General features: G+C 39.4%; 2 protein-coding genes across 3 annotated transcripts in view; one reads left to right on the forward strand and one right to left on the reverse strand.

Annotated features, from left to right (window-relative positions):
* Positions 1–6,514, forward strand: part of LOC132102784 (serine/threonine-protein kinase ULK4-like) — a 261,675-nt gene extending 255,161 nt beyond the window's left edge. Inside the window, exons 36-37 of the mRNA XM_059507432.1 lie at positions 3,791–3,876; positions 6,067–6,514. Of these exons, the coding sequence (XP_059363415.1) occupies positions 3,791–3,876; positions 6,067–6,151 (171 nt within the window). The 3' untranslated portion in view covers positions 6,152–6,514. The remainder of the gene's footprint in view (positions 1–3,790; positions 3,877–6,066) is intronic.
* The window catches only part of LOC132102783 (catenin beta-1-like), a 28,162-nt gene continuing 18,608 nt past the window's right edge, over positions 6,366–15,919 (reverse strand). Inside the window, exons 6-17 of one of the 2 annotated variants that reach the window (XM_059507430.1) lie at positions 15,669–15,870; positions 13,117–13,261; positions 12,915–13,018; positions 12,786–12,812; positions 12,049–12,387; positions 11,779–11,937; positions 11,481–11,600; positions 10,743–10,893; positions 10,327–10,448; positions 9,986–10,046; positions 7,322–7,547; positions 6,366–7,096 (exon numbers count right to left, since the gene is read on the reverse strand). In XM_059507430.1, coding sequence (XP_059363413.1) covers positions 7,339–7,547; positions 9,986–10,046; positions 10,327–10,448; positions 10,743–10,893; positions 11,481–11,600; positions 11,779–11,937; positions 12,049–12,387; positions 12,786–12,812; positions 12,915–13,018; positions 13,117–13,261; positions 15,669–15,870 — 1,639 coding nt within the window. In that variant the 3' untranslated portion in view covers positions 6,366–7,096; positions 7,322–7,338. The remainder of the gene's footprint in view (positions 7,097–7,321; positions 7,548–9,985; positions 10,047–10,326; positions 10,449–10,742; positions 10,894–11,480; positions 11,601–11,778; positions 11,938–12,048; positions 12,388–12,785; positions 12,813–12,914; positions 13,019–13,116; positions 13,262–15,668; positions 15,871–15,919) is intronic. The other variant, XM_059507431.1, reaches the window with a different exon arrangement.

The following is a 15,919-nucleotide window of genomic DNA, read 5'->3' on the forward strand; positions in this document are numbered from 1 at the left end:
ACATCTTTCAAAACAACTATTACTAAAAACCCATTATAATAAATGTCATATTTAGCTACTTGTGCGCGCTTCAGCAAGTAGGAAATATACAGAAATTAAAGTTATCGAACACAAAATTCTACATTAAATATAGATGAATCCTAAAAGCTACAAAAGTTATTGATTTCCGTTTTTTTTTACTCCTGTTGTTCCATCAGCTGGTTATTAGGTTATTTTGGCTGCTTTTTAGAGCTGCCGCTGTTGAACATGACGTGGATCTGACACATCATATTTTCTTACAACTCTTTTGCTTTCTGGCATGCTTCAGGTCAAGTCTCTATTAATGAGCTGACGAGTTGAATCGGGTGTGTTGGAGGAGGGAGACGGTGCTGGGCCACTGCTTTTCTGAGACATGTTCTTAAATCTGACTCATATATAACAAATACTTACACGCACAGATTTAAGGCAGCTTTAATTGCCTTTTTGGTAACTTCAGGATTTCACTGACAACATAACTACGACATTGCATGGTCATTGTTTCATTTGCACTTTAATATGATACAATGCTTTAATATAGTACAGCGTGTCACTGCATTTATGCATGCAATTGAAGAGCATGTGCTACAAGCACAGTATAATGGCTGACAGGACAGGAAAATTAGTTTTTACTGGCATATGGTCTGACAGCATCTCATCTGACCACAGTTCACTGTTGTGCACTGTTGAGGGAGACACTAAGTTAATATGGTGCATATGCAAAACAGAGATTTTGTCATGTGTCACCACTAAACTAGAAAAGCAGCTTGTTACTGAGAGGTATTTTGAAAACAGCTGACCTACTGTCATGCGAGTTAGCAATGTTGCTACATTTTTCTTACACCTCAACACAGTCTTCACTCAGCCTTAAATTTGTCAATGGTTTCCATTTTGAAAGCCATTGTGGATAGATAGACAGATCTACTGTTTTCTAAGAATAACGGTTTTCTGTTAATGTATTTTAGAATTGAATTTATTCCTGTGACGGCAAAGTTGAATTTTCAACAGCCATTACTCATTACATGGCTTTTCCTTCAGGAGCATCAGTGAACATTTGAACCTTTTGTAATAGTTGCGTATGAGTCCCTCAGTTGTCCTCAAAGTGAAAAGATGGATCTCAAAATCACAGTTATTCAATTAAACTCAAGTTTATTTGTATAGAACTTTTTACGATACAAATCATTGCGAAGCAACTTTATAGAAAATTAAGTTTCTACAATATTTAGTAATTGCTTATAAGTGGTGATCAGTTTATGTGCAACTTACAGGAATTTTCAGAAAAATGAATACGAGACATAGTCAACCAGAATATGAACACTATTAACAACAATTATAATGTGATTGAGTAAGTAACAATATTTGTTAGTTCTGTATGTTGTTTCAGGGTTAGCATCATCTGGGGTCCTCTGAGGGGTCAGCATCATCTCTTCTCAGGTGTTCTGGATCCAGACTGGAGCTTGTGTAAATCCTAGTTACATCCGGTGGCAAAACAGAGAAACAAATAGACACACCATTAGCATAGCTGCTTTTCCAACAAAGTAAAATTAATTAGTTTAACCCAAGCTAAAGAATAATAATGCGCATTTGATCAGATACAACTGCAGCCACAAATTATGAGATGCATTATTCGAATGCTTGGTGAAAGAGATCTGTTTGTTTGTCTGAACCCCGAACATTATCAGGAAGTCTATTCCTGATTTTGGGAGCCAAATGTAAAAAAGCTATACCTCCTTTAGTGGACTTTGCTATCCTAGGAACTACCAAAAGTCCAGCGTTTTGTGACCTTAGGGAGCGTGATGGATTGTAGCGTGGTAGAAGGCTAGTTAGGTACGCAGGAGCTAAACCATTTAGGGCCTTATAGGTAAGTAATGATAATTTGTAACTGATACGGAACTTAATAGTAGCCAGTGCAGAGACTGTAAAATTGGGGTAATATGATCATATTTTCTTGACCTGGTAAGGACTCTAGCTGCTGCATTTTGGACTACCTGTAGCTTGTTTATTGAAGAAGCAGGACAACCACCTAGAAGTGCATTACAATAGTCCAGTCTAGAGGTCATGCAGCTTTTCTGCATCAGAAACAGGTAACATGTTTCGTAGCTTGGCAATGTTTCTAAGATGGAAGAATGCAGTTTTTGTAACATGGGAAATATGATTTTCAAAAGACAAGTTGCTGTCTAATATAACACCCAGATTTTTGACTGTAGAGCAAGTAACAGTACATCTGTCTAGTTGCAAATTGTAATCTACAAGATTGTTTACTTTTTTTTGGTCCAATAATTATTAATTGATTATTTAATAATTAATTATTTAATTGGAGAAAATAATTGGTCATCCAATCTTTTACATTTTTAACACACTCTGTTAGCTTAGATAATTTAGAAGTTTCATCTGGTCTCGTTGAGATATATAGCTGAGTATCATCAGCATAACAGTGGTATGCTGTTGGAAACTAATCCTGTATTTTTGAATAATATTATCAAGGGGCAACATGTATATTGAAAATAGAAGTGGACCTAGGACGGATCCTTGTGGCACTCCATATATTTAATTGGTGATAAATGAGATGATTCCCCATTTAAATAAACTAAATGGTAGCGATCGAACAGGTAGGATCAAAACCTTCTTAGAGCCTGCCCTTGAATACCTGTATAGTTTTGTAATCGATCTATGAGTATGTCATGATCTATGGTGTCGAACGCAGCACTAAGATCAAGTAAAACAAGCCATGAGATGCAGCCTTGATCTGATGCAAAAAACAGGTCATTTGTAATTTTAACAAGTGCAGTTTCTGTGCTATGGTGGGGCCTGAAACCTGACTGAAATTGTTCATACAGATCTTTTTTTTTTGCATGAAGGAGCTCAGTTGAGCAGACACAACTTTTTCTAAAATTTTAGACATAAATGGAAGATTTGAAGTTATTAGAGTTATTGTTGGAAAGGGTTCATATACACAAAGAATTTGTGGTATTGTGGTAGCAGGCAGTTTAACTGTTTGGGACAAACAAGGAAAAAAAAAAAAAAAAACGCCTGTGGATCATCCAGGTAATAACACAGTATTAAGTATCAAGCATATGTAAACGTTTGAACAGGGTCATTCTTATAAATTAAACTATTATTTTCTCTATGTAGATGTCTTTTATGTGAAATGTCTTATTTAGGTCGGTAGCATGCATTTTGTATGATCCCTTTTATTTTGGTAAAATAATTTACATTTTGCAGAAACCACAAGGTGTATATAACATTTTGACCACAGCTGTTTGTTTTTGTGTTCAGCATGTTTTATGGTCTTGTGATTTTCATGATGTCTATTATTACTTTCATCACATATATTTTTTTTATATCAAAGATGGCAGGTAGATTTGTAGGAGTATGAGTTATTATGGAAAAATGACAAATGGCTTTCCTGATTTCTCAGTCTGCCAGTGTGAGGAGTAGGATTCACTGAGAGCTCTTAGAAAGATGAAGAGTCTGTCCTGTGCTGTTCATCAGAGGGGCTTTCACTGACCCTCATTCACTCAGATGAAGCATCTCATCTGTGAGACGCCATCGAGATGACATTGTAATGGGCTCTTTCACGCTGAAGTGCAGAGAGCTGCTAATTCTAAAAACAGACACATCAAATCAGTGGCAAAGTACTTGAGTTTCGTATGGGTTACAATTCGTCCTATTTTCAGTGACTTGATAGGTTTCATGCTGCTTCTGGTTGACATCGTATGAGAGTGTCATCTGTGAGCCTGTTTCCTAAGGTACATTTTATCTTCTTCCCATACAGATGAGTGCGGTTGGCAGCTCCTGTTGGGGTTCTTCGGAAGGACAGATCCTGCTTCACGTGCTGCAGAAACTGACACTGCCTACTGGGTGAGTTAATCGACAGGCTTCTCATCCAGCAGCACATGGGCCCCGAGTCGAGTCTCTTTAGTGTGGCCCTCATCTTTGATCCTTTCATGTCGGAGCTTCCTTGAGCTCAGGCCTCACCCACAGATTGATACAGGCCTATTGTGGCTGTCTGTGGGGGCAAGACCCCCCTCCCCTTCCCTCCCCTCTGCTGAAATGTGAAGAATCCCTTTGAAGTTGCCCAGCCAAGGTTCAGAGGCAAAGCTTCAGCAATATTGGGTTTTTGGCAAAGCAGAGATGAATTATTGTAAACAATGCAACTGAATGATGACATCACCAAAATGTTTTCCACTCTAGGAGGCCGTTTGAATAAAGTTAAATACTTGAACTTAAAAGAGTATTTTACGTACAATTTAAGGTAAACTCAATCAACAGTGTTGGTAACTACAAAAAAAATATATAATTATAGCACTTTTCAAAACATACATTCAAAAATCAGGCAGCTGATTTCTGCTAAATAGTATACAGGGTCACACTTTATTTTAAGGTCCAGTTTTCACTTAACTAACTATGACTTTTGCCTCAATAAACTCCTATTTTGCTGCTTATTAATAGTTATTATGGTAGTTGTTAAGTTTAGGTAAGGGGTAGGGGATTAGGGATGTAGAATATGGTCATGCAGAATATGTGCTTAATATGCAAGCTAATAAGCAACTAGTTAATAGTTACTAGTTAGAGAACTGGTCCCTGTACTAAATTGTTACCGTATACAGTACATCGCTTCATGTGAGTGCACTCTATACAGCTTAATCTGGGTAAAGCCCAAAGTACAGTTTAGTTTTGATGCAAACATTTTGTGAATGCATACAGCCGAACGCATGTCTATGCCATTTCTCTTCTTAAGTTGACCCAAAAAAAAAAAAAAAAGCGCCATTTCACACTTAGGGTTCACACTGATTTTGCGCTGGCAAAGGTATATGTTACAATGAGTTACTGTAAGACACATTGATGGTCTTGTGCTCAATTCATTAGTGCATGTTATTCTTTAAAATGTTTCATCTGCTCAACAACATTTAGCAAACTCACATTCAGATTTGGCTCCCTTTCTAATATAGAACATGATCTATGATTACGGATTTCTGAACATTGTATTAGTAAAATAGTTACAATTGGATTTCATGTTAACTTGTAGAACAATACATCAATCGACAATGTTAAGAACTGTAATGCAGCATTAGTTTCAGCAGAACTCTGTCCGAAAAGTATATGCTATATGGTACATCGAACAGACAAACACTGAGGAATACACCTCAGAAAAATAGCTAAATTGATTTTTAAATCATTTATGCTCCGTAGTGGCACTTAGGTCCAGGTTACCTCTACAGTTTTAATTTGGAGAAATATTGAAAGTTTTTTAATTAGTAATTAATTTAGGGTGAAATTCAGTGTCTGCATTAATAATTTGTGGACAGTGCTGTTATCGTATTTTAGCAGGTCTGTGCTTGGCACTGCTCTCTAATTACCATATTCATGAAGTAAACAACCACTGTGAATAACTTTTGACTATAAGCTAATGCACTTCATACTTAATGCATTTAAATAATCCACTTCAGTTCTGGTATAAAAACACTCATAAATGGGTTAAAAGTATCGATTCCAGTTGCATAAGCTGATGTACTTTTTCAGCTCACACTAGAAGACTGGAGATTTTTGCCTTGTGCCTCAGAACACATTCTCAGAGTAACAGCAAAGGGTTTTTATATATATAAATATATATATATATATATATGATATAAATCGATATATAGCTGCCCACTGCTCCGGGCGTGTGTTCATGGTGTGTGCACTTGGATGGGTTAAATGCAGAGCACCAATTCTGAGTATGGGTAACCATACTTGGCAAATGTCACGACTTTACATTTTTTTTTTTTATGCTGTCGTTCATCAGGACAATGTACACACCTGACAGACCAAAATCATTTGCGGCGTCTCACAAGTGTGCACACCAGATAAGTCACTTGTGACTGACAGGGGCTTCTGGTTGCCAACTTAAGGCAGTGAGTTTGAGACTTGCTTTGAGAACTTGCAATAACTGAATGGATGTTTCAAACGTACATTAAAATTTGGACTACTGAATTAATGAAATTAATTTGATTTCTTGTTTTGTAATAGAAAAACATGTAGAATCTTCAAACCACTTTATCTCTGTTCCAGGTCCCAATCAGACATGGCAGTGGAATCACTAGCTGCAGAGATTCTGAAGGGCATTGGGTCCCAGGCAGAACTGAGACCCACATAACAGTCTCACATCTGCTATTTAATGTGTATATATATTCATACTTTTCATTTGGATGTTATGACTTTTACAAAATGTCATTTATGAGACTGTTAAACTCTTGTGATAGTGGTTGTAAAATATACTGTATTTCTAGAATGATTGTACCACTTAGAAACCTTAAAATCACTTTGTTCACATTTAGTGTATTTCAAAAATAAAAATGTCCACAATTGGATAAATTTAAAGTCCATTTTATTGTTTAGCCAGGTCATTACCAAGTCTCCAACCAACAATTACAGGCTACAATAATTAGGGGTTCATTTCAAAACCTTTCTAAAGCTACTATCAAAAATAAAATAAAAATAATAGATCCAAGACGGAAAATTGGCCCCAACTGATTGCAAACCCTTTGGAACATTTGTGATTTCTTTAAAGCAAGAGAGCTGATATTTGGACTTCTCCAATTCTTGGTTTTTACAAAAGCTACACAATTTTACATTTGATAAGAATACAATTCAACTGATTAATTAGTGTTCTACACCATAAACTCGATAAAATCTTGATGGATCATTACCACTATAACTCAACACTATGAGAGAGAGAGACAGTCGAAAGAAATACAAAGTTCTGCAAAATAAAAGACGAGTATCATAAAGCAAGCTAGATAAATACCATTACAGACTGAAATATCCTTTGAAAAATAAAAAGTAATAAAAAGTACAGGCAAGGCTAAGGTTGAAAATAACATCTTAGGATTTGCTTCTTGGGCTTTCTTCTGTCAATCACACCAAATTCTGACCGACCAAGACCAGAACAAAAGTTTTACTTCCATGTGTTCCCATAGGAAACTCAGCTTGTATTAGTGTGTCAGGCACTTTCAGAGAAACTAGCCCACTCTCTTGAGCCCGCTCAGCAACTCTACAGGCCAAAATCACAATGCAGGATCATTCAGATCAGACGATACAGCTGCAGCAGAGAGAAAAGAGGAGACAAACAGGTTAGAATCCGATTAAAGAGGAAAAACACAAACACATACAGGACTGTAATGAATTCATATGCAGCTCAAGATTAGTTCGGCTTCTGGCGTGCTTTACTCCAGCCCTTCAAATCTCCTACACACAGTGCAGTCAGCACAGATCAAACAATTGTCCATTCGCATCGAGTGAGTGTTTGGGCGTCTTGGTGCCTCACCTAAAAAGTCATTGTATTTACAGATCAGTATCAAACCAGGCCAGCTGATTGCTGTCGCCCGGCGGGAGGCCGTCGATCAGGTCTTGGGCGTGGCCGAGGTCAGGCAGGCCGTCTACAGGGTAATCTGGGCCGGGGTGGTGCCCACCCATCTCGTGCTCCATCATGGGATCCATGCCCATGGCATCCTGCCCGTAACCTCCAGAGTGGAAGGAGCGATAGCTTGGGTCTGTAGGATGAGGGGAGTGGATGGAAAGTGGAGGGAGCGCACACACACACGTATCTTAGAGGATGCATATTAAACGGGCAGCTCACAATAGCACAACTTTAGACACACAAGACCAGAGAGAGAACAAGAGGCATGTGACAGAACCTGACATTCTCTAGGAATATGGTGCTCCGTTAAGAGCTTTCATGTTTTTTTTGGATGGATTAGTTATTTAAAATAAAATTAACCTAGAATGGTGATATTCAAGTCACGGTAAATGTTCTATGTAATACCTCTTTAATGAGGAGATAGATAGATAGATAGATAGATAGATAGATAGATAGATAGATAGATAGATAGATAGATAGATAGATAATATTAAAGCTAATTGTATTGCATAAATGCAAATGTGAATTTAGTTAAATTTAGTAATTATAATTAATTCAGAATTATTTATACCTTTAGTCTGAGCGTTAAGCACCTTTTACTGACCATTTGTTGAAATCAGGACTCGTGCCGTTCCAAACTGACTTGACTTTCTTCCATAAACCACTAAATATCTTAAGCAGAACTACAGTCGTGGCCAAAAGTTTTGAGAATTACATAAATATTGGAAAAGTTGCTGCTTAAGTTTTTATAATAGCAATTTGCATATACTCCAGAATGTTATGAAGAGTGATCAGATAAATTGCATAGTCCTTCTTTGCCATGAAAATGAACTTAATCCCAAAAAAACCTTTCCACTGCATTTCATTGCTGTCATTAAAGGACCTGCTGAGATCATTTCAGTAATCGTCTTGTTAACTCAGGTGAGAATGTTGACGAGCACAAGGCTGGAGATCTGATGATCTTATGTCAGGCTGATTGGGTTAGAATGACAGACTTGACATGTTAAAAGGAGGATGATGCTTGAAATCATTGTTCTTCCATTGTTAACCATGGTGAACTGCAAAGAAACGCGTGCAGCCATCATTGCGTTGCATAAAAATGGCTTCACAGGCAAGGATATTGTGGCTACTAAGATTGCACCTAAATCAACAATTTATAGGATCATCAAGAACTTTGAAGAGGGAAAGAGGTTCAATTCTTGTAAAGAAGGCTTCAGGGCGTCCAAGAAAGTCCAGCAAGCGCCAGGATCGTCTCCTAAAGAGGATTCAGCTGCGGGATCGGAGTGCCACCAGTGCAGAGCTTGCTCAGGAATGGCAGCAGGCAGGTGTGAGCGCATCTGCACGCACAGTGAGGACAAGACTTTTGGTAGATGGCCTGGTGTCAAGAAGGGCAGCAAAGAAGCCACTTCTCTCCAAAAAAAACATCAGGGACAGATTGATCTTCTGCAGAAAGTATAGTGAATGGACTGCTGAGGACTGGGGCAAAGTCATATTCTCCGATGAAGCCCCTTTCCGATTGTTTGGGGCATCTGGAAAAAGGCTTGTCTGAAGAAGAAAAGGTGAGCGCTACCATCAGTCCTGTGTCATGCCAACATTAAAGCCTCCTGACACCATTCATGTGTGGGGTTGCTTCTCATCCAAGGGAGTGGGCTCACTCACAATTCTGCCCAAAAACACAGCCATGAATAAAGAATGGTACCAAAACACCCTCCAACAGCAACTTCTTCCAACAATCCAACAACAGTTTGGTGAAGAACAATGCATTTTCCAGCACGATGGAGCACCATGCCATTAGGCAAAAGTGATAACTAAGTGGCTCGGGGACCAGAATGTTGAAATTTTGGGTCCATGGCCTGGAAACTCCCCAGATCTTAATCCCATTGAGAATTTGTGGTCAATCCTCAAGAGGCAGGTGGACAAACAAAAACCCACTAATTCTGACAAACTCCAAGAAGTGATTATAAAAGAATGGGTTGCTATCAGTCAGGATTTGGCACAGAAGTTGATTGAGAGCATGCCCAGTCAAATGCAGAGATCCTGAAAAAGAAGGGCCAACACTGCAAATACTGACTCTTTGCATAAATGTCATGTAATTGTCAATAAAAGCCTTTGAAACGTATGAAGTGCTAGTAATTATATTTCAGTACATCAAAATAACAACTCAAACAAAGATCTAAAAGCAGTTTAGCAGCAAACTTTTTGAAAACTAATATTTATGTAATTCTCAAAACTTTTGGCCACAACTGTATATGAATCAGTGACGTCACCATTCACTTTCTTTGCACAGAAAAGGAAACTGGATGCTGTCAGATCTAACATTATGCATAACATCTCATTTCTTGAGAAAGTCTCAGAATTTTGGAACAAAAGGGAAGTATGAACAACAATTTCTGTTTTTTTTTGTCCACTAATCTTTAAGAGTTCCAGGACTTATTTAGTGTCCTGTCTTCATGGAACATGCCAGGTGTGTTCGTCTCTAGGTTTGGAGGGTGAAGGCTGATGAAGCAGTGGATTAGTGAGTATTCACACCCAGATGCTGAGAGCGGATCTCATTTCTGAGAATTAACTTACCGTCTTGTCTGTAGCCCAGAGGGTCTCCCTGCACACTGATGTCCAGCCCTAGATCTCCAGTCTGCAAAGACATGGAAGAAAAAGTTGCATAAGAGAAACTCGCTTCAACCTCAAATTCAGTGTATATCAGGACTGAATCAGTTATACTAATGCTTTCAAAGTGCTTGAGGCTCATAAAAACAATAATACTTTGTTCGAATCACCTGCCCAGTAAATTCACAAATAACACCCACATCTGCCATAACCGATTCTGTAATGCGCTGGGAATTTATAGGCTTAATCTACAACAGGGCTCTGTGCCAGCGTTGATTGCAGGATTTAGCAGAGATGAGCCCCCTTACCTCGTTCCAGGTCATGGGCTCAGTTCTGAACAGAGAGCTGGTGAGCTCCACAGACAGTCGTTTCTTGTAGTCCTGGGGCTTATCCTCAGACATGCGGAACAGAACTGCAGCAGCGTACGTGGCTGTGGGTGAGAGATAGCAACGTTAGTGTGACCGAGAAAACATTCGAGCCAGCCCTGCTCACCCCAGCGGAAATCATTGCATAGCTAGGAAAACAAATCTGCATAGTGTTTTTATTCATGCTTGTTCCTCTGTGTTTATTCAGTGGAAGTTTAACTTGTTTCTTCAAACTTTGTAGTGACATCGGTAGTCAGTGAGATTGTGTTGCCATTATATTTAACTGATGTCTTTCTGCATTATTGTGTGGCAGCTATGCTTGCACACGTGTTGCTTATTAAAACGGGGCGCACACTCACCTACACCCTCGTTTCTGGAGTGGAGGAGCTCTGTGAGAGGAGCGGTGGCTCCTTCTGCCTCAATGGCCTCAGCTGCCTCCTTATCCTGAGCCAGCTCACACAGTACACCTGCAGCTACACGCTGGATGTTCTCGATCGGAGAATACAGCAACTGCAGAGGAAGACAGAGATACGTCAGACAGACTTACAATGGGTCGAAGTTCAGCAGATGTGAATATACTACCAGCTAAATGAAAGGAAACCAGGGTCACCCACACTTTAACTTACTCAATTCACAAAAAACAGACAATGTAACCGTGATAGATAAGACTTCAGAATGATAGGCTGAACGAACAAGAATGTGAACAATCTAAAGATAAATAGAATACAACAGCGAAAAAAAAAATGACAATGAAAAGCAGAGCGGCAGAAATATCGTAACAAACAATAGAAAAAACAAACAAGCTAACAAGTGAAACAGACAGAATGAATAAGACCGAATGAAGGATAGATAACTGGAACAATAGAACAAAGAATGCTCAATAAATATGATCAATAGAATAGAAGGAATGATAGGTAGATCAATAGAACAAACCAAGCAAACAAATGGACAGACAGAATGAACAATATACAGAACAATGATAGAACTAATGTTAGAATGAATGAAAAAGCTCTTCAGCCAGATAAATCGACAGACGGATGGACAAATAGAAAAAACTAGAAAGAAATGACAGATAGTGCGAGCTCTCAGCGACTGACCTGAACAAACAGTGGAATAGTGTTGAGTCCTCTGATGACGATTCTGTTGTGAATATCTCTAGCTAGAATGTGCAGAGCTCCAGTGCAGCCCTCCACGATCTCCTCCATACGCACACCCTCCTGAACACAACACACCAACACCTCATTCACATCCATTCTGCAAGAAAATCACTGAATACCCTTGCTAATACAGAAGCAGATTACAGCATAAATTGGGCATTAAGTTTTCATTTCAGAATGATGACATTTCAGAATTCAGCTGCCTTAAAAGCCGGCCGCTCACGTGACCATGACTCACCACAAACTGCTGCTGCGTTCCACCCATGGAGGTGCGTCTCTGAGTGTCCTGATGGGCCCTGACCAGAAGCTGCACCAGGCGGGGAATGGCACCCTGCTCTCTGAGTGGGGCATGGTTGGCGGGGCACAGTGCCAGGTTACGGATAAGCCCAACGGTGGCCTGGGAGAGGATAGAGTGATAAAATAAACCTTTAAGAAAAAAAATCCTTTCCTTGATGCACAATGAAAGCCACTAAAAGACACAAATGATGATCTCATATCACTTCCATACCTTAATGAGAGGCCAATGTGACGGAGGGTGGAGCAATTTGACCACCACCGGCAGCCCATAGTGCAGCCTCACTGCATTCTGGGCCATCTCTGCTTCCTGATGTCTGGATGTGAGGTGACGGAGAGCACAGATAGCAGGCTCTGTGATGTCCTCTCTGTCTCCAGCACGAAGAACAGTGCGCACAAGGGCCTCGATGCCGCCCACTTGGCACACCATCATCTTGTTCTTGTAATTGTTGCAGGTGAGGTTGGACAGGATTCCAGCAGCACACGTCACCACGTTAATGTCGTCTGAACCGAGCAACTGAACCAAGGTGCCCAAGAGCCCCTCCATGCCCTCCTGTAAAACAGAAGGATCCAGAGTTGAGACGCGCTACTTTATTCAACCCAGAATTTGCATCCATGACAAACTCGATCCAGATTTTTTTTTTGTCCCGCACACGAGCAGCCACAACCATTCGTAACATTTTACTACACGTTACATGAGGTTGTAAGCCTACCATGAGTGGGTAAACTGTTAAATACACAAAATCATTCCAAAAATGCTTTGATAATTCAGGAATTCTGATGCCACAACAACAGCTGCGTGAAATGTAAATATAGCGCAGGCATTACAACCAAATGTAGCACCCGTTCATGCTCCATCGACCTTTTGTCACAATTTGATGTCCTGTGTGGGGTCAGAGCTGGCTACAGCCCCTAATCCCCGACACAGACAAAGGCAGGAATGACTGTTACCTGCACATCTACTTCTGCTAAAGACGTCTTCTCCATGGAAACAATGGGGAGACAGAAAGAGAGGGCTCATGTAGGAAGAACAGAAGACAGCGTAAAAGAGCTGAAGGAAAGAGACAAACGGATCAGTACCTGTTTGGTGGCAGCATCTGAGAGATTCCTCAAAGTCCACAAGCAGTTTTGTACCAGTCGCTGACTGGGATCCGTGAGGTGAAGGCCAAGTGCTTGCATGCCACCTGAAAACAAGACAAAGCCTCCATGTTCAAACCATCCTAAATCAGCCGCCACCTTCCATTGCATTATACTGGAGTAAACCGAAGACAAATGGACTCACCAGCCTCAACAATGGCAGGTTTGTTACTGGAGCACACAGACAGCACTTTGAGCACTCGACTGGTGGTCCACAACAGTTTCTCATATGTGTACGTCCTCATGATGTTGACCAGAGCCTGTGGGCCTCCACTGGCCAGAATGATAAGCTGAAAAGCAAATTACATATTTATTATCATATATACTTTAAATTATACATTTACCCAAGTTAACATTTTACAATCCATGCTGCACAGCTCAAACCAGTGTAACTTTGTTAATAAATTACCAAGGACATTGTGTAAATATAGTAGGGCTGCAACTAACGATTATTTTGATAATCGATTAATCTGTCGATTATTTTTACGATTAATCGATTAATCTGTTTATGTACTTATATTTTAGTTTTTCCCATTTTTCCCCCAAGTAAATTATTAATAAAGGGTCTTTATCATTCAGCATAGATTTTTAAGAGATTTTAACCATTTTGCATTGTCATATCCTCATCAAAAATATACCTGGAGTTGTTTTATTATGTGTCAGTAATCCTTTGTCGAACTCTTCTGCAATCGAAACACTGACCCATACTCTAGCAAATTTCACAAGTAGATTTCAAATAATGTTTTCACCATGGCAGTCCTTAGAGCTCCTAAAGTAGTTTAACATCCCAAACAAAGCTTAAGGAATCTTTCAGAACATATTTTCACGAAGAAGAAGGATGAAACAGAATAAGATTGCAGTGCGTTGTATTTTATTATTTACTGGGAAACAGCTTTATAGCTTATGCTGTGAAATTGTAAACAATCCTTCGAATAAAGTGCCAATGGCATGAAACCTGAATGGAACTCACAATTTAAAGTAAAATCCATCAGAAGGTTGTCCAGAAAAAAAAATTGGACACACAAAAAACTGCTGTGTGAAAAAGAGCAGTGCATTTCAAATATATTAAAACATTTACCTCTCTCATTCAGTCATAATTAGGCTGCAAGACTGAATTATAAACTGGTAAACGAAAAACTGATCACAGAACGTGTTTGTAAAGCTTCAAATGTTAACTGTTAAAATGACGACTCATTTGTTACGACTAAACATTTGCAAACAACATTGTACTGGAGAATCTGCACAAATTAAAGTCTTAGGGGCCGTTCACATATCGCGCCTAAAAACGCGTGGAAAACGCTAGGCGCACCGCTTTCTCCTTCTTTCCAAAGCGCTCGGGCAGAAGCGCGTCTGCCTTTGCCAAGCAACCATGACGTGCTCTCTCCATGAAGAGGCAGAAATTTCAGCAAAGGATAAATGGATTTGCATCTCTAAAAATCGCACCCGCGTTGCGCTTGCGGCTCTCTGAAAAGTTTAGATGTTTTTAACTCAATGCAGTGCGGACGCGCCTGGAAAAACGGGCGCGTCGCGACCGCGTCGCTTCCATTATGAGCGCGCATACCGCGCGCCTACATTGGAAATAACGAACTTGAGCATGAAAAAGACCCGATATGTGAACGGCCCCTTAAACAGTTCAGTAGTGCAGAGTTTACAGGTTACTCCTCTTTTTTGAAGGCTCAAAGTAAAGTACTTCCTCATCCCGCTGAACTTTTACTGTCTATGGCAGAGACGCTGTTCGGGAAGCACGTGACATAAAACGAGGCCAGCTATTGGCTATTCGCTACTTCTCCTGCTGTACTGGCTGAGTAAAACCTCCGGTGGCTCATTACTGCCACACTTTGGTCACCGCAGATTTGAAATATGCACGAAATGAGGCGCTTACGGCAAATAAAAGTTATTTAGCAACTAATCGATGACTAAATTAGTTGACAACTATTTTAATAATCGATTTTAATCTATTAAATCGATTAGTTGTTTCAGCTCTAAAATATAGTACTTTGTATATCACTTCAAGTAATTTTGTTGGGCTATATAATTAGCTATTAATATAATATTACAGCTTAGTGCAATTGTCGAAATCGGAATGACTGATTTAAATATGAGCTGCATGTTTCACATTTACGATCAAGCTCATGATCTGGTGTTTTCAGTTCAGTGTAAATGCTGCTGCTTCACACAAACTCCATCTCTGCATCTGTTCTGAGTTTGGGTAGTTTGTAACATTGTATGCGCTAACAATCTTCTCAAACTTGAACTGAAAAGCACTTAGAAATCAGCTGGTGTCAACAAAAGGAGCTTTGAGCTTTTTGTTTTTTTCTTCACCAGAACAAAAGCTGGATTGTTTAACATTTAAAAAAGAAATTAAGAAATATTTAATTATTATTATTACTAGTAAGTATGGTTATACATTGTAATTACTATTATAGCCAAATTTTGCAGTTCTGCAAATAAGCTCAGGAAACATGGAGCTTTATCTTTTTTATTCATAATAATTTTAAATATCAATTTTATATGAATAAACAGCCCTACAATAGTCAGACATCCAGTGCCAATGAAAACATCAAGATGCAAATTCCAAATATAGCAGTTATTTTGTTGCACTGTTAGATATGAGTGACAAGATTTTTGAAAATTAAAACAATTTGTAAACCAATGTTATTTTGGCCAATAACCCTGCTGTGATTTTTTGCTTCTTACTTTGCTCTCCTGATTGCCGTATGCCAGAATCTGAAGGCAGTCTGTCGTGATGGCGAGGAATTTGACGTTTGTTTTGTTTAATAAGGCTACCATTTTCTGCAGGCCTCCGGCCAAACGGACAGCCATCTTGGCTCCTTCCTGGTGCAGTAGGAGGTTGTGTAGAGTCGTAATGGCATAAAACAGCACGGAGTCCACTGGGGAACTGAAGAGACCACAGCAATATTAATTAGAGCCAAACTACAGATAAATGG

Source organism: Carassius carassius, chromosome 24 (assembly GCF_963082965.1).
Source record: "Carassius carassius chromosome 24, fCarCar2.1, whole genome shotgun sequence".
In the NCBI taxonomy this organism is placed as follows: domain Eukaryota; kingdom Metazoa; phylum Chordata; class Actinopteri; order Cypriniformes; family Cyprinidae; genus Carassius; species Carassius carassius.